General features: G+C 40.2%; 1 protein-coding gene across 2 annotated transcripts; it reads right to left on the bottom strand.

Moving 5' to 3' along the window:
* Positions 1 to 3,654: 3,654 nt before the first annotated feature.
* Positions 3,655 to 18,398, bottom strand: erlin2 (ER lipid raft associated 2). 2 transcript variants are annotated; one of them, XM_046842072.1, is made up of 13 exons: positions 18,293 to 18,398; positions 16,904 to 17,019; positions 14,443 to 14,524; positions 13,059 to 13,105; positions 12,850 to 12,911; positions 12,302 to 12,427; positions 11,785 to 11,858; positions 8,738 to 8,796; positions 8,246 to 8,337; positions 7,860 to 7,949; positions 6,034 to 6,038; positions 5,240 to 5,314; positions 3,655 to 4,588 (listed from the first exon to the last, which is right to left on the bottom strand). In XM_046842072.1, exons 2-13 carry the CDS (start codon positions 17,005 to 17,007, stop codon positions 4,427 to 4,429), a joined length of 978 nt encoding a protein of 325 aa, XP_046698028.1. In that variant the 5' UTR covers positions 17,008 to 17,019; positions 18,293 to 18,398; the 3' UTR covers positions 3,655 to 4,426. The 2 variants fall into 2 exon arrangements, with proteins under 2 accessions (XP_046698028.1, XP_046698027.1); XM_046842071.1 differs by lacking the exon at positions 6,034 to 6,038 and having other exon boundaries at positions 5,240 to 5,318.
* Between the last annotated feature and the right edge of the window lie 1,354 nt (positions 18,399 to 19,752).

The following is a 19,752-nucleotide window of genomic DNA, read 5'->3' as shown; positions in this document are numbered from 1 at the left end:
GGTCTTAAAGCAGCTTTTTTTTTTTTTTTTTTTTTTAGATAAAGCGCTAACGAGGTGTATAAACAAATGTGTACATTTTGTCCCTTATAATAGTTTATCTCTGATGAGCGAGACTGTGGAGACTGTGGAGAGAAAAACTCCCTGAGATGATACGAGTTCTCATTTTAGACAATAATCCAATTTGGGGTGTTGGGAACAGTAAGGATCGGTGCTGTTGGTTGGACTTTGAGAGCACTAGCGAACACAGGAACTGCATTCAGAACACACTGAAACTCAGCGCAGTCTTTACCTCCAGGTCATGGAGCTGTCAATCCAAATCACTCCAGCTAATGAGAGTAAAGCACTATTAAGCCACGCCCCCACATCCAAGTGTTTTTTTTGCAAGAACCTGCAAAAACAGAAACACTGAAAGTAAAAAGAAGACATTAGTGGCACCAGAGTTACTTGTTCAGTTTGAGTGTGTTCCTTTTTCTCTCATCATATATCTTTGCCCTATTTCTTGAAAAATTGGGCAAAAACTTTTTTTTAAAACTGTCACTAGCTCCCTCACATGTTCTCCTCACACAGAATCCTCCAGTCCTGCAAGTGGCACTGTAAAAAGAAAGACGCTTTTCTATTTCCGCTAAAATAAATCAGGCTTGGCTGCACCTTATTCCAAACATCCAATCACAAGCTCCGAGTTTGCGTGTGAAGATTCTCTAGCATTGTGTTGGTCCCCTGAAAGCTGAAGGCCCAAGTGACTCTAAACACCATCGTAACATCTCATTAAAGTGTGAAGTTTCAGCGTCTGTGTGTGTGTGTGTGTTTCTCCATTTCACCACATTTGCCAGAGGATTTAACAACTAATCATTTCCTGTTCAGCTCATGTTTCCTAAACTCTGAATCGTTGCATTGTCTCAGTCTGATCAAAACATTCCTTTTGAAATCCTTCTCAAGAATATCTCCAGGTTACGTCTCTCTGCCACCTGAATTCCAGCTCCACATCAATTTAACTCACTGGTTTCTTCACCGCAGCGCATGGGCGTACATTTTATTTAACAGTGGGGGGGGGACAATGAATATAAAATTTCTCATGAGCAATTTTTGAAGGGGGACACAAATAATACAGCCCGTCTACGTTCAAATTTCCGTGTATGTGAAAACAAGTGAAAGAGCAGACGCTATTAGAAAGCTCCATTGTAAAGCGCGATGCGTATCTCTAACACGTAATATTACACTTTACAGGAAGTTGGCGTGAAATCGTCTGTCCAACACGTGAGCACAAGAATAGACGCTTTATAAACCCAATCACTGATACACACTGAATACTTTTACACACACACACACACAGTCCTCATTTGCTGGTATAATAACCTCTACTCTTCTAAAATGATGTTTCACTAGATGTTGTGAAGATTCTTTCACCCCAAAGATGTTCAGTAGGGTTAGAGCTGATCTTCATGGTGCTGACTTTGTGCACAGGAGCATTGCTCAAGTGAAGGAAAACAACATCCAAAAACATCATTCACAACTGTGTACCTCAAACATCAGGCTAACAAATTAGGAAAAAAACATGAGAACTCCATGTAAATGATGGATGCAGGTCAGTGTTCTATTCGCCTCCGCATCATAGCTTAATAAGAGGTGTTCTATAGTTAAACACAGTGAGAGAACCCTACAAGCTATGAGGCAAACCTGAGCTCCATGAAGACCTGGTTGTTGGTTATGAAGATGATTTGCGTGGTCATGTGTGAGTGTCCAGTGTTCTTTATGAAGCCCCGACCTTCTCAACCCTGAACACCTTCAGGATGAACTGGATCCAGAGTAAATCTGAGGGAATATGTTTAACATCACTAAGCAGTTTGGAGCTGCAGTGATGCTTCTTCATTGTGAATCATTTTGTAGATGCGACAGCATACAGTAAGAAAACATCTGATTAAAGCGATCAGTAAAATGTCCCCGTAAACCACCATTTTTGGAAAATTAAACACGATATGCAGAATTGGTTCCGATTTTGCAAGAAACATTCTGTAGTCTGAGGAGAAGAAAATTCCTTTCAGGTCTAGTGGTGTTAAACAGCACGTCACGACAACGTGAAATTGAAGCAAGGTGGCACAACGTTTATGGCATGGGCCTTCTGATCGTTTCTCAGGGATAATGGATCCGCTTGAATACATTAAAATACTTTAAGAGATGAAGAGATGATGTTGCCAAATGCTAATGAGAAAACCCCCTGGAATAGACAAGCCAACAAACCACACACACACCAGGGTGGAGGTAACGGAGGAACCAGATCCCTAATCCACAACCCTATTGAGAACTTGTGTGGTGACATTCTGAAGCAAAACCCAGAAATTCACAGCAACTGGGCTGAAATCCCTGTTCTAATGTAGGCGCCAGAAGATGTGCAGCAGTAATTAATGACATCGGATATGCAGTGAAATATAAGTTTAGTAATTTAAACTGAACTGAAAACTGTGAACACGTTTTATTTCGCACGTTAATATTTCTTTCTGTAAAAAAAGAAACAATTGATCAGATCTGTTATTGCTTCAGTTTTGGAAGTGAGTCAGTCACATTTCACTGCTTTTGATTTATGGACAAAAGCTATTCATAATATTGTGCACTTTTACTTACAGATTCACTGGAAACAGATGTAAGTCTGTCCGGATGAAGGGATTTCTGCTAAAGAGAATAAAAATGCAGGTGTGTGTGTGTGTGTGTTTTCTGTAGTACAAATTGTTCTAAGTATTTAATAAAAATGTAAACTTTTCACAGCATTAACTTTTATTATGTAACTTAAAAAACAACCAATGAACAACTCCCTTTTCCTTTCAATGGACTTTTATTCATTGTCTTCCTGTAAGAATAATATATAAAAAAAACCCCAACTAGAAGACCAACATTTCACAGCAAAATGAAGAAAAGAGAAAACCGAGAGCAAAAATGACCAAAAAAAAAAAAAAAACAATTTGTAAATGATTTGATGATTTTGAAAGTAAACTGTCGCGAGGAATGTTACGCACACACATCGCTCATGTGTGTGTTTATTTATTTTTAGGGTAATTAGCTAACGTTAGCGGTTCCGAGTGCAGCGCTGCAGCACAGGGGTCCGTTCTTCATACGTGGATTACTGAATGATCTGGATTTGATTGCTGATATGAAACGTTAATCTCCACCCTGTGCAGAAAGAGTACGATTTTGTGCAATAATGCGAATCGGGCGGTGATACAGGAAGTCTGTATTATCTCTAAACAAGACCCACTGTGAGAAGAGCGAGAAGAATACAGAGGGCTTTCTAAATTCAGTGTGTAATGTGGGATCTACTGAATCCTTCAGCACGCACCGAGAGATGACTTTTCTCCTCAGAAAATCGTCCTATGAAGGCCGGTGCTCCCTGTGACTGTGTGTGCTGCCATCTGTTGGCGTGTTACAAAACTAGTCTCAAATTTTTAATAGCCCTGGTGTGTAATAACATTTTTTATATATAAAATTCTCTTAAACATCTCACTCCTGCTGCATTAATCACTTCACAGCCACGTGTGTTTGAAGAACCGAACCAGCCAGAACATCATTCTCGTAATTAGATGATCCTGGATGTGTCATTGATCTGGGATGTAGCAAGCGAAGGATGAAGAACGAGACCCAGAGCTTCCCTTTATAATCACAAACACCTCGGAATCCTTGTTTACTTTAATGTTAAAACTCTGGCAGGTTAAACACTAATGATCTATTCAACAGAAATATTTAAACACTAACATTCCAGTCAGTGTGTGAGCATAATCACATGACCACCACCATGTTCTCAACACGCATGTCTGGACCTGGGCATACATTCATGTTGTCAAAATCACCAGCCATGCTGACGATCTGAACATGTTCTCAGGTCCAGACATGAGGCACGAGAACATGGTGGTGGTGGTGGTCATGGGATATGAGAAGATATGAATAAACACACGAGGGCACGTGATTGGTGTGTTTGTCTCCACTCTTGTGAGAAGATTTGTTCAGTATATCAGTATGTATATTTTCACCTCATTGCATGAACATGTGGTGAACATCTCATGATATGGAGACACAGAGATGTGATGAAAGAATGAAAACTAAAACAAAAAAAAAAAAAATCTTTCCAGCTTGAGCTCCATCACAACCAAACTACATCTCAGCCTTGATTAGAGAAAAATACAATTTCCTGGCCAGTAGACATCATCCTACCATCCAGCCTGAGGCTTTGTTTTTTAGACATCAGAAGATAAGTTTGAAACACAAGTCAGTGCGTGTTCTTGAGAATACGCTGCTATAAAACCCACAGGAGGTCAGGAGACGCCCCACACCGAGAGCAGAACCGTGAGCGCTGCCACCTGATCTGGGGTTCCTCTGAGATACCCGTTTATCCCAACGGCATGAAAGAGGGACAGTGGAACAAACTCTCGGCTCTTCTTCGTCGTCAGTCCGTGTTCAGGACGTCCTCGGAGAGAAGCTCGGTGGGATTGGACGTACTCCTGGAGTCGAGGAACATGCGAGGGATCTCGCTGCCAAAGTAGATCTTACTGTTAGCTGCTATGGCTTTGTGCCTCATCATCTGCAGGTACTCAGGAGTCAGCTTCTTCTAAAGGAAGGAAAAAAAAACAACACACAATAGAGTGACCTCAGAAAAAAATGGATTATACAATCTGAGCTAATGAAGCTGATGGAGCTACACAGACGTCATGAATTACGTTTACGTAGTTAGAAACATCTCCTCTGGGATCTCAAAGAGCTGTCGTGTGAAAACACTTTTCAGGAGACGAAGAAGAACAACGAAACCTTCCATTACTTAGTGGAAGGTTTGCTTGAGTTCTTCTCCGGCCTCCTTTGTCCTGTCAATCAAAGTGGCACTAGCCAATCACAAGCCTCCGTGAGCTCCTGTATGCAGAAGAGGGTTGAAAGCTCTGCTCCCCGAGCATGTTATGTTGAAATGATTGCGGTTGATTGGACAGAAACGAGTTTCCTGACTTGGTATCTGTCGTGTGATTGGCCGGGATGTGGCTACGATTCTTTTTTTTTTTTGTTCTGCTTGCTAACATGGCTGATGTAGATAGAAAATAAACCCCATGTGCACAGTTTGGAAAAAGAGATGGGGGGAGACATGACAAGCTGTAAAAGAATGAAATGTGAGAAATCATGGAGTGAGAGACAGGAAATAAATAAAAAGATGAAAGATAAGAACAAGAAGAACTCCAGACTGATTTCTTCAAAAGACTCGTGACCTTCCTCTCACCTTATTCGCTTCAGCTGCCTTCTGAGCCGTGTAAAAATCTGCATCTGCTCTGGCTTTCTGACGAGCCAAAATGCGCTGTCTAGGGAGAGAGAGAGAGAGAGAGAGAGAGAACTCAGCTCCAACATCTCTATAATCTGTTCCAGAAATCATTTCTGGAAAAGTCAAGGATGCAGCCAACATTCTTTGAAAGCACAGAACCATAAGCCCCACCTCCTTTGATATTAGGCCCCACCTCCTTATATTTTATGCCCCGCCTCCTACTTTTTGACAAGGGTTAAATTATTTAATTTAAAATATATTACCGTATTTTCCGGACTATAAGCCAATACAATGAAGCGGCTAATTTATGGATTTTTTTCGGGGTTTTTCCCGGTTTCACAAACTTCAAGCTAAAAAACTGAACCCCATAACATTAGACCAATGAAACTGCTGAACAGGTTCAGGTGAACCAATGAAACTCTTTATATTAAATCAGATGCGCTCCCACTGAATCGGGCGGCACCACATCATAAATATGGATGATGTTCCTCTGACGTTTGACCTGCCGCTCACTCGGACTGTCTACAGGAAATGTGAATCATTCGTCACGCTGAAAACAACCGGGCATGAAAACACACTTCACCTGTGTTCTGAGCTGCACGGCATCGGGAGAAAAGATTCACCGATGGTGATTTTTAAACACACGACGATGCCAAAAGAAAAACTCTCGAGAGAAATAGTTGTGAAAGGAAGAAGGAAGACAGTGAACAATGACTTTGGTAGGCTACTGTTTAGATACAAGCCGTGTAACAGACACTGTCTTTCATTAAAGCCTGTGTAAAGTTCATTAGTTTCAGTGTAGACACCTGCGGCTTATATATGTTCAAAATAAAAATCTTTGTCAAATTAAGTGGGTGTGGCTTATATATGGGTGTGTTTAATAGTCCGGAAATTACGGTATTTAAAAAGAAAAAAAATTATACTGATACTACATCATATCGCTCAGCCTCATTAACTATAAAACATTGAGTAGAGAGTATGATGTCATTCTTCTTTAGAGACTAAAGTTGGTAGTGGGCGGGGCTTGATCCACAAACTGATTACTGTGGACAGCTGGGCTTTGTCCCACCAGAGGCTGATGTGAGTGAAATTCTGGGAAGTGGAATTAGATGGCAGTGGATGGATGAGAAGCCAAAACTAAATTACTTTATTTTCTTTTTTTTGGAAAGTCTAAATAAGCCTGGGGGTCAAGCAAAGCTATAAGTGCTAACAAAATGTCCAGCTTGCAAAAGCAGATGCCGAGGCAGCTCCAGGCGAAAGCGATTTCTTAAAAACAACACTTTAAACCAGCGATACATTAATTGATGGGTGTGTTTACTTATGCACTGTGTGGGAACAAAAATAATAAGCACCATTCCCAAATATGGTCTGATGTATTTTTGTGAAACCGCACTGTTATGTGCCTCTGCTTGATCACACGGTAATAACGTATAAATGTGTGTGTGTTACACGTTTTTGAACCTCCCATTAGCTGCTATAATAACCACCACTCCTCTGAGAACATGCTCCACTAGTTTATGGAGAATGTTTATGGAGATTCATTCAGCCGAATGGTGTTAGTAAAGTCTGGGGCGCAGTCAGGGTTCACGTTCATCCTAATAGGGTTGGAGCTCTACAGCAGGAGATCCTCCACTCAAACCATAGAAAGCAGATCTTCATGGAGCTGGCTCTGTGCAGGAGCACAGGTTACAAATTTCATTCTACAGCACCTGAACACGTCCAGTACAAGTGACTTAGGAAGAAGCGCATCTGGGTGCTGCGATACTTTTGGCCAATATCTTCATTAACTAATTAGCATTAATTGGGTTGTTCTGATAGGTTAGAACTCCTATAGCAGGGGTTCACACAGGAGCGAACGCTGCTCTAATAACAGTGTGCTATCGCTGATTTATGGATGGAGTCCAGCGTCAGAGGGAAATGCTCGAAAGGAATTCACACTGTTGCCGATTTTCAATTTCTCAAGCAAGATTAGAGAGAAGCTGGCGAGAAAGCAACTATTTACCAGGAACTTATTAAAATGAGAGTGGAACCCACTTATCTCGACCTCAGTTAACTCGCCAACGCTAATAAATCAATGTTTTTGAAGTGGAACCGCCAAATTCTTGCTTTGTCTTAGCATTCCCACCGAGCTTCTCTCCGAGGACGTGCAGCAAAAGCATAGAATGAACACCGCAGGATCGGGGGATCATGTGCGCTTTGGGAAGAAAAGAGCAGCCGTTGAGAGAGTGCCGGTGGGAAGACACGTACCGGGATACGCATGCGCGATAACAATGATCGCCGTGAACCAACATATACCAACAATAACGGACAGTGAGAGTGTGGAAGTTTAAATAGGAGCTGGTGATGATGATAAACGAGCACCATATGTGCGCGATTGAAGCTGAGAGCTTCAGAGAAAGCGGCCGAGAAAGCACCTGACACGCTGAAGGGGGCCGAAGGGGGTGTGGCAGGTGGATTCCTGACAGATAAACATGTAGTGTATGTATTTTTATAGCATGCCTTCATCAAACAAATCGCAGCAACGCTGTTGTGTAAAAAAACCCTTTTGTTTTTACACACATTCTTTACATGCGATACGTACCCTCAATTTCTGAGATCTTTTTCTCCGTTTCCTTCTCCATCACCTTCTGTTCAAATTTGATTTTGGACACTTGAGCGAACTTCTCGGCCTCTAAACACACATACACAAATATATAGATACATTAGTGCTGTCAAGAGAATTAAACATTGTTTATGTTTTCAAGTTAAATAATAATTTGCACAAACTGTGAGACGGAGACTAAACAAACGTCTGCTACTTAATACATTCCTGAGGAAACTCAGATTGGAAACATGTTCCACATGGTACACTTATTCATACTGTTTATATGTATTTATTGAACACACACACACACACACACACACACACACACACACACACACACACACACACCCACCCCCTTCTCTTGGAGTAGCAGTGCTGCTTACCAATCAGAGCTCGTTTCCTCTCAGTCTCCGCCTCCTTCTCCACCACCTTCTGAGTCTGAGCAGCGATCAGCAGCTTGGTTCGCTCAGTTTCCTGACACACACACACACACACACACACACACACACACACACACATATATATATATATATATATATATATATATATATATATATATATATATATATATATATATATATATATATATATATATATATATATATATATATATATATATATATATATATATATATATATATATATATATATACACACACACACAATACATAAGGGATTTAGCCACACACACACACACACTACATCTATTATACACAGTTTCATCATCTCACACTCCAGGTTCATAGTTCACACATTCCCAAAGCCTCTCTCTCTTGCACACACGCACACACACACACACGCACACGCGCACGCACGCGCGCACGCACGCACACACGCACACACTTTAACCAATCAGTATCCAGAATGAAACTTACATGAGCTCATAGTTTCTACGGATGGACTCGGGTATGTTGGGTTTGGTCATGCGAACAGCCTGAGAGAACAACAAAAAAAAAAAGAGAAGATTGAGAGAGAAAAACAGAGGAAAATTATACATACCAACATAAGAAGTGTTGAGAGTATGGCTCTCCTGTGACTGAGCTTATTCTCGATGTAATGGAGTTGAAAAATAAACACCCAGCCTGGATTATGTAACCGCTGTAAGAGCTTAGCAGGGGTTTTGGATTACTGGAATACGAGGCAGAACAGAGAAAGCAGGAGTACAAGATCTTTAGAATGTTACTCTAAATCAGCACAAAACCCCAGCAGGAATGTGTGTGGTCGAGCGAGAGCTTTTTAATGCAGCACACTGACTCAGGCTGGGAGTCTTCACACTCAGAGCCTCGGTAAACTGCAGGTAGTGAACATTCACGCAAAATCCCCAGCGTGACATTTAACACCAGCGTGCCGGGCCACCACAACTCCATCATCAGTGACCACAGGGTCGTGTTCCTGATGAAGACCAGTTACTCTCACCGAACGACACACTGTGACCCGCGAATGAGACACTGGGGCTGGCGAATGAGACACTGGGGCTGGCGAATGAGACACTGGGGCTGGCGAATGAGACATTGTGAGCTGTGAATGAAAAACCTGAGAGCGAGACACTGCAACCTGCAAATTTGTCATTGTGACTGAGGAATATTTAACTTGGTTTAAGTCTAAAATCTTGTTCATCTTTTATAATAAATAATTAAAGCACATAAAAACATTAAATGAGCTCAGAAAAGCCTCCTCTGACCTCCTCTGATGTAGATTTACGGCTCATCGGCTCGACTAGCGAAGCGTATCTTCTCACCACACGTATCTCATACACGCTCTCTGACTCATAATTGCACGCCCTCATGTTCGGAGCTCAGGGGACGCTATCGCTCAGTGACACCCTTCATGAAAACGCAATCCGCCTTGGGGACGACATGAGATTGAGGTAATGGACAATTAAAATTCAGGTTTGAACCACTGAAGCAATTACACACAAACATGATGTGTGAATTACACACGAGCAGCATTTCTGAAATGAAGCGATGTGGTGGTGTGATGATAATGACAGTGATGTTGTATGTACAGGGCCTGTCAGGAGTTTGGAAACACCTTTATGGTGTTTGAGACACATGCATGTTTTTTGTCTAAATCTTAAGCTAGAATAAACACACTTATCAGCTGCTGTGTTTAGTGCTAGGACACATGAACACACACACACACACACACACACACACACACACACACACACACACACACACACACACACATATACCACTGCTGAATATCCATCTGTTTACACACATCACTCAGCTGCTCTACCAGTCCATTCTGAAACATCAGGATGAAAGTGTTGGTCATGTTCAGACCTGTAGGTCCAGTCACATTTCTTGGAATTACTTATATGAAAGACTTCGCATGAAATCCTGCACTGATATTTCACATAATCACACACACACACACACACACACACACACACACACACACACACACCAGACTAATCACTGTCTTTATGTACACCACCCCCTGAGCCACTGCACAGTTCACACACCTACACGGTTACTACACCAGTGTGGACCTGCGAGCGAACACCACTACGGAACTCGGCATCACGAGTGGCCCCTGGCTTGGGAACTCGGCATCACGAGTGGCCCCTGGCTTGGGAACTCGGCATCACCAGTGGCCCCTGGCTTGGGAACTCTGTATTTGAGGCTTATAATCACATTTGACTATCAAAAAGCAGCTGCACAACCAGAAAAACCACAGGAACAGTTAAAGCTAATGTGTGAACTGGAAGCAACAGGAGGACAACTCAAGTTAGTGACTGAAGAATCATTGACAGTTTAAAGTAGATGTGAGGTTTTGGGAAGAGGAGTGAACGCCTGGATCATTAAATAACATCTGCATAACAAAACAATCGCCAATTCATAACCCATACAGGAAATCTTTTATTTTGCTAGCCGTCTCACGCTTAATTAGCAACCAGCAACCGCTTTCGGTTTCGTTCACTCCAAATCCTTTTGTCCCAAAGGAATTCATCTCTATATTTATATAGACCTCAAATTAAAAACCTGAAGGAAACATGGCCATGAAAAAAAGAATGAGGGAGTTCTGGCTGAACCTCATGTTTTCTGGGAATCGACCCCCAAGACTGCTGGACTGAAGTCTGTGAGAAAGTACACTTAGGATCAAGTGTGTGTTCTGTGTTGGATTATAAACTCATCACATTCAGCAAACACCAGCCAAGTCTTCGTCCTGTGTGTTCTTGCATAAAACTTCAGCAGAGTTTGGAGAGTTTAGAAAAGTCCTCAGAACTCACAGGAAGCTCTGATCAATACTGAGTGCCAAACACCATCAGTAGCCACAGACACGTGAACAGTTTTGTTCTGACTGGCGGACGCCTCTGACAACACATCAGCACTAAGCTCTTTGTCTGACAGAAGAAAAATAGGTTGAATGATTCATTTCTTACAAACCATTACATAACTGAGGATATGACATCATCGCTCTGGATAAGACGAGATCAGAAAGAGGGGGGGTGGAGGCATAAATACTCAGAACTGTAGTGAAGCTGCAGTAAGAAAGAAATAGAATAGAGTAAAATAGAATAAAGGATGATGAGAAAACGGTGCAGATGATCAGAATGAAGCTTAGTGGGATGAACCTCGAAGGAATTAGACTGAACGTGCAGAACAGGATCATAGAAATATAAATAAATCACTTTTACAGCAATACATCATGCGAGACACAGGCAAGTTAAGAATAGAAATAAAGTGCCTCAGAGTGTAAAAATAACAAGAAACGACAGAATACAGTAAAATAAAATACACTTGTTTAACAGTACAGTAACAGTATAATGTAAAACGAGTATAGAACAGAATAGAAACTGAAGTATAATGCAAAAGAAGAACAGAATAGAATAAAATTATAATGTTAAAGAACTATAGAATAGAATAGAAGTGTAATGTAAAAGGAAAACAGAATAGAAGTTTGCTGAAGATACCTGTATGATGAGACCAGGAGCAAGGTGTGTGAGTTCCTCCTGCAGGGTGAGCTTCAGATTCTCATCAATCTGATCTGTCTCACACACACACACACACACACACACACACACACACACACACACACAACAGATAATAATAAGTCTACAATATTTAATATAATTAATCTTGTTTATTAAAATAATTCAAAATAAAAATAAATTGTATTATACAAATAAAGGAAGCATTAAGAAAAATAAAATAAAAACTAATTCACTTGAGAATAAATACTGAATTATAATTATTAGTTTAGTTATGCCTCTTTATACACAAATAAAAACCACAGCACTGATTTTTGAACATCTGGTTCCACATTTACTCCCTATTTACTGTTCTAATAACCTCCACTCTTCAGGGAAGATGTTCCTCACTTCTGTTCTCATAGTAGATTTTAAATGAATTCATAATATTTCATCATAATAATAATAATAATAATAATAATAATAATAATAATATTTGTGAGTGACGTTGCTTTGGTACCGAACAGGCCGATGTAGACCTCCTGGAGTGAGTGGACGCTGCAGAACTGGTTGAGCTCATGGTGCACTTTATTAAAGATCAGAGCCTTGTCATAGTCCACAGTGTAGTTCCTCACAATTCCATACACTGTGCAATAAAGAAGAGAGGAACAGTAAAGTTCTACACACATCAACCCCACACACAAACAATATCTCTCACACACACACACACACACACACACACACACACACACACACACACACACACACACACACACACAAAAACTTTTATCCTAACACACAATTATCTTAAAACATGGACAAAAGGACACCGTATTCTCCCTAATATACCACAGGATGAACCAAAGAGAAATTACTCTGGATGAGAAAAGGACCCATCAGCATGTTTATTCACAGTACAGTGACTTTATAAACACACCTACAAAACTCCATCAAAGACACAGAAATCTGAAAACCACACAATGGCATCTCAAAAATAAAAAAGTGCCCATTTACAGGGTGCTATTACTTTTGCCATTCCCTATAACAGAAATGAAAGGTGTTGTTTACCAGCTAAGGGTATGAGGTAGTTCACCACTTCTATTTGATCGAAGTAGATCATCACACCACCGCTGTGAGAGAGAAAAGTACAAATCCGAGTAAACGAGTGTGTGACGGGAAATTCGTTCACATTCTTTACTGCTTTCACCTCGCTTTTATTCTCTCCATTCATGGGGAAGTTTCATCTATGGTATGATTTCATCCATTTCGTATCTTACCTTGTGCCGCATGGAACGTTTTTCACTTCATCTGTCTGAAGTGTGGTCTGTGGAATCAAAGCAAAAATACAGTGACTGTAGTCCTAGTGATAATACACTAATCAGTCATTTAGTAGCCCTGAATACATTCAAAACTCAATTAGCATCATAAATAATATAATTTTAACATATATTTAAATAGAGATAATATATTCAGAATATATTCATTTACCGTAATTTCCGGACTATAAAGCGCACCCATATATAAGCCACCGAATTTGACAAAGATTTTTATTTTAAACATAAATACACTGAAACTAATGAACTTTACACAGGCTTTAATGAAAGACAGTGTCTGTTACATGGTGTAACAGGTGAAATATGTTGCACTTCCTTTAGGAGCAGAGCGGTATTTTGGGAATAGCCTTCACCGCATTTTTCCGGTATTACTGTGTGTGTGTAAGACCGAGGAATATGTCCTTTTCTTTGACTAACCCGTAACGCTGTTGCCAAGAAAAATAAAAAAGCACGCGTTTTGGAAACCTGTCTGTGTTTATATGATTTCTGTTGTAGATGGAGTTAGCGAGCTCTCCCTTCACCCAGACTCAACGCGTTACAACGGCTTGTATCTAAACAGTAGCCGACCAAGAAAGTCATTGTTCACTGTCTTCCTCCTTCCTTTCACAACTATTTCTCTCGGGAGTTTATCTTTTGGCATCGTCGTGCGTTTTTTTTCTCCCGAAGCCGTGCAGCTCAGAACACAGGTGAGGTGCGTTTTTTTCGTTTCCGTTCGGAAATTTCATTGGTCTAATGTTATGGGGTTCAGTTTTTTGGCTTGAATTTTGTGAAACCGGGAGAAACCCAGGAAAAATCCATAAATTAGCCGCTTGTATTGTTTAAGCCGTTTTGTTTACACGAGTGAGAACAATCATGAGTTTCTTTACACAAACAGTTTCTCAGAACTTTCTCTAAAAGAAAAACTAATGACTTGTTCGTTTTAAGAGACCCGTCTTATTTTCTCTGTTATTTAGTGTTGCTCCATAATACAGAAAAAGTACTTCTTATCTGATTACACGAATAATCCAAGGAATAATCGTTAGAATACTTGATTAGTAAAATAATCGACAGCAACAGCAGTCCTGCCTTCTTATGTAAGAACAGAGAATAATAGAATCCTTGTGAAAAAAAATGAGATGCCGAGAGCAAAGAAACAACAGGAATAAACAAGATGCACACTGCTGTTACAAAGTTAAACCCCAGGCCAAGTTTCTTTGCACAGTAATTGATACCTGACAGCATGAATCCAGTGTGAAAATGTGCAAAGAGCAATGTGTGTGTGTGTGTGTGTGTGTGTGTGTGTGTGTGTGTGTGTGTGTGTGTGTATGTGTGTGTGTGTATGCCTCACCTGTACGGGCTTGTAGGTGGTAATGAAGGGCAGCATGAGGTGAAACCCCGGGCCACTGGTGGCCGTCAGAAGAGCTCCACCTCTGAGAAGCAGAACACAAAACAAATTGAAGAACTGCTTCTGGAAGTCATGAGGAGTCACACTATGGAATGCAACCACTCTATATTAAAAAATGGCCGGTGGCTGTTGGTTTTTCATTACAGTGGAGCTTCCAGAAGCTGAAAAACATTTAGCTTGACACCACGCCAGACCATTCAGGGCACATGTTGCATGAGATGAGCAGAAAAAATAAAATAAAATAAAAACATGGAACAAAATCTGTTTTTTTTGCTGAGTGAACATGAGGTTCAACACTGTACACACACACACACAATACGACCAACTTCTCCAGCCACATGCACTTCATCTCCAAACTTCTCCAAATCCACAAAATAGGAAGCACTAAATCTGGAAGAGCAGGATCTCTTTGTGCTTTTACCTCAAACCTACTGAACCACATTCAAATTTCCACACTGACTGCAACCCAGGCCTCCTCACCTTCTCACTTACATCAGGACCAGACTTTACTAACACATCCTTGTGGCTGGATGAATCGCCACAAATCTTCATAAAATCATAGAATCTTCTCAGTAGAGTGGAGCTTATTAGAACACTTACTAATGTGGAATGAGATGTTCAAAAATAAGCACCCTTATAAAGCATCTTATGGTTAGATGTCCACATTCTTTTGGCCATTGGACTACTGTGTGGGACCTAAAATGACTTGGTCACAGGATCGTATTAACCAGGACGGGTCAGAACATTACTACGGTTCCTTCACGTCATTTTAAGCTCCATTTAATAACAGATCTTGAAGAGGGACTTCTGGATCCTGGTGGAGGCAGGAGACGGTACGCAGCACGCCGCAGCACGTCGCCCACCACAAGGATCATGGTGTCAGGACCTCTTCCTGCTTACCAGAGAGGAATTGAGAGGTTCAGTAGACCTTGTGCACTAAATGAATGGAAACAGTCATGGTGTTGAGAACACAAACTTCTATTTGTTGATAATTGGAATTTGTTCTGGGAGCGTTCAAGGTTCTTCCGTCCTGATGTCCTGCACCCCAGCTCAGTTGGAGCAGCAGTGCTATCAGACATCATCTCCAGTATACTGCACACCATCTGACTGGTACGACATCATGCAATTCACAACTATGACACCAGATCCAGAAATAATCTGATTACAGTTAAAACTGAAAAAATCCCAAATTATCCAACACAAAAAAGTTCTAAAGTTTGGTCTTCTAAACATTAGATCACACAAAGCAAATGAGATGATCACAGATAATAATCTCTCAGCACTCTGTCTCACTGAGACCTGGATTAAACCAGATGATTATATGGGTGTAAACGAGTCTACAGTGTCAGGATCTGTTTATAAGCATGAGCCCCTTCAGACTAGTCATGGTGGTGGTGTAGCTTCCATTTACAGTGCTCTTCTTAATGTTAGTCAGAGATTAGGATTCAGGTTGAAATCATTTGAAGTGCTCGTTCTTACTGTACGTTCAGACATACATATAAAACCTCTACTATCTCTCGCTCTGGCCACGTGTACAGACCCCCAGGGCCCTACGCTGATGTTCTTCCAGAGTTTGCTGGTTTTCATCCAGACCTCAGGATCAATTTGGATAAAGTGCTGCTTGTAGGAGATTTTAATATTCATGTAGATGATGCAAATGATGCCATAGGATTACGCCGACTCATCTTTTTAAATCACGCACTAGACTTAATATCCCACGGAGCAGATCTTTTACCTCAGAGTGATGACATCACAGACCATTACCCTCACCTTCGCCACGTTATCGACTTGGAAAGACTATTGTTCTGATCACTAAGGACGGATTTATAAATAACCTGCCTGATCTTCTCGACATCTCACTAAACCCCTAAACACGAATGATCTTGAGGAAATAGACAACAACACAGACTCTCTCCTCACTAGCACAGTAGACAGCGTTTCCCCATCCCACCTGCACCATGGTATAATAGTTCTACTCATGAGAGCAGCTGATAATCTGGAGAGAAGATAGAGAGCTTTGTAGAATTGCGTATAAAGACAATATGCTTAGCTCCAGACAGACAGTTTTTACAGCAGGCTCGGAGAATGTATTTATACCTTAAAGAGAAAGTGATGAAAGCAGGTTAGAAGGATTATATATTAGTATTATTAATAATTTCCTACATGAAAAAGTGGGAGGGGGAATAATGTAAGGCATGTCCATGTTGTATGACGGGTGTATATTATAATCCACTGCAAATGAACTGTAAGATCTGGAAAGCGCCTATGTTTTTGTGCTTTAAGGCCACAGCGCCACCTGCTGGATGGACATGGATGAGCATGGCTGACTGGATTAGATGATGCTGGTGTGTTTAATGATCAGAGCTGGTTGTGAGATTCTTGTGCAGGTGTAGTGAACCATCACCTGTAATAAACCGCTGTGTGTCCTTCCTCCACTATGTGAACAGAGGAAAATAGTGCTGCGCCTCCGATGGCCAAGATCACTGACAATACGACCCCTGCTGTCATCCTGCCCTGTCCCTGAGGACGACACGCGACACACGACACGCAACATGAATAAAATACTTTGACTATATAGTATTATTCAGATAGATTAGGATTATACACCCAATCTGGTGCACTATATATTCATTACAGAGCCATATTAGGATTATAAACACTATATATTCACTATATATTCACTATGATTAGGATTATAAACCCTATCTAGTGCACTATAGAGCCAGATTATGATTATAAACCCCATCTAGTGCACTATATATTCACTATGGAGCCAGATTAGGATTATAAATCCTACCTAGTGCACTATATATTCACTATGAAGCCAGATTAGGATTATAAACACTATATAGTGCACTATATATTCACTCTGGAGCCAGATTAGGATTATAACTCCTACCTAGTGCACTATATATTCACTATGAAGCCAGATTAGGATTATAAACCCTATATAGTGCACTATATATTCACTATGAAGCCAGATTATGATTATAAACCCCATCTAGTGCACTATATATTCACTATGGAGCCAGATTAGGATTATAAATCCTACCTGTGCACTATATATATTCACTATGATTAGGATTATAAATCCTACCTAGTGCACTATATATTCACTATGAAGCCAGATTATGATTATAAACCCTATCTAGTGCACTATATATTCACTATGAAGCCAGATTAGGATTATAAATCCTACCTAGTGCACTAAATATTCACTGTGAAGACAGATTAGGATTATTAATCCTACCTAGTGCACTATATATTCACTATGAAGCCAGATTAGGATTATAAACCCTATCTAGTGCACTATAGAGCCAGATTATGATTATAAACCCCATCTAGTGCACTATATATTCACTGTGGAGCCAGATTAGGATTATAAATCCTACCTAGTGCACTATATATATTCACTATGATTAGGATTATAAATGCTACCTAGTGCACTATATATTCACTATGAAGCCAGATTATGATCATAAACCCTATCTAGAGCACTATATATTCACTTTGGAGCCAGATTAGGATTATAAATCCTACCTAGTGCACCATACATTATTAAATAATTTTAAATCGAAATCAAGCCTCTAATCATTTTAATAAAAAAGTTTTAGCCCACTGGATCTTTGACCTCGACAACTAGCTGCTCTTTAGCCGTTAGCAGGTCGCTTGCTAGTTCACTCAAATCCCACAACCATTTCTATCCGAATCATTTCGTTGTATCTTTTTTTTACACAATCCGAATCCAATTCCAGCAGAACCGAATTGACCTGAACCGAACCAGCGCGTTTACCTGTCCGACTTTCCTCAGATAATCCCCTTCACACACCTGAGACTCTCAAACTATCAACGACATCATGACGCACGCCTGCGTCACCGGAAGTTCCCGCTGCTTCCGGGTTCTTCATGCACTTCCCGCCTGTTTTGTCGACAGATGGCGCCAAAACCTTATCTTAGCATCAAGATGGCGGCTGTTCGCCTCAGTTTTATTCGGTTTACTTATCATTTTTGAAAACTCCATATTTGTTGTGATATTTAACAGTAAAAATGTTAAAAACGGGTTTATCCACCACATAAATAAATTTATATTCTATATTATTATTATTATTATTATTAAAGATTTAATCCCACAGTAAAAAGTTAATTACAATTTATAATTTATTTTGAATCACAAATTAAATTGTGACTCCAGTTGTCTCCAAATGATAATAAATAATAATCATTTATGCCACGGACACCACATTAATAAACTTAAATACTATATATTAATAAATATACCAATATTCGATCATTGGAGATTTAATCTTACATGATTATCGATACTATTAAAGGTGCAACAGTGACATTTTAAAATTTCTTCTGTCACAAATAAAATTTAGAAGAAATAAAAAGTTTGAAAAACCTGACTTCTGATTGAGAATGTTTGTTTTTTATTGCTATTAGCTTTGTATGAATCATTGTATAGCCTGGTCCTGAACATTTCTTCACATAATAATGTTCATTAATCATTATGATCTTATGTTTATAAAGTTATGACTCAGTTGAAGGTTTTAATTTGCTTAATGCTAACTTAAATAAACCAGTGTAAATTAGCTGGTGGAGCTTTGTGTACCTTGGTGGAATTGGTGATTGGTTTAATGAGTAAGAACTCCATCCTTTGAACTGTTAAAGATCTGTTTTGCCCTCACAGATCTTACCTAAACACATTTAAGACATTAATACCAAAACAATTCGTACCAAAGCAGAGGATGAAACTCTCTGATTGCCTGAGGCAAGTTCCTGAAACGTCTTTGAGGTCTACATGATATGAACAAAGTCTAGCTAAAGCACTACTGTTTACTAGTGTGTGTGTGTGTGTGTGTGTGTGTGTGTGTATGTCATCCATGTTTGAGGACAGAAAGCTAAAAAGTATGCAAATCAAGCTTTGTTTTCTCCACCCAACAAAATCCTGAGAAGTCCCACTTCTCATTATTCACATTCACTTATGAAAAAGGTTTCCCCCCTGTTTTTTCACTAGACGTACAGTTTATCGTTAAAGGACACTTTGATAACCAAATCTAAATCAAATCTCCTTGAACCAGAATAGAAAAAAAAGTGTCTCCTGTTTAACCTCCAGCACAAAACTGGCCTACTTTCCTACCAGCCTGGAATCAGTTGAAGTGCCTACAGCGTTGGCTGGGTTTCCATCGTAAAGCTTAACCTCCCTCAACCTGACTACAGGGGGAAACATGAGAACCCCGCGTGACCTGCTCT

The sequence above is a fragment of the Silurus meridionalis genome, chromosome 27, assembly GCF_014805685.1.
Source record: "Silurus meridionalis isolate SWU-2019-XX chromosome 27, ASM1480568v1, whole genome shotgun sequence".
Lineage (NCBI taxonomy): Eukaryota > Metazoa > Chordata > Actinopteri > Siluriformes > Siluridae > Silurus > Silurus meridionalis.
This window is presented reverse-complemented; position numbering and strand designations above follow the sequence as displayed.

Coding starts and splice junctions, on each gene's coding strand:
- erlin2 (XM_046842072.1), bottom strand. CDS start 17,007: ATGACAGCAGGGGTCGTATTGTCAGTGATCTTGGCCATCGGAGGCGCA. Junction 8,338..8,737: donor CGTAGAAACTATGAGCTCAT/GTAAGTTTCATT, acceptor GTGTGTGTGTCA/GGAAACTGAGCGAACCAAGC. Junction 4,589..5,239: donor AGGCAGCTGAAGCGAATAAG/GTGAGAGGAAGG, acceptor TCCTTCCTTTAG/AAGAAGCTGACTCCTGAGTA.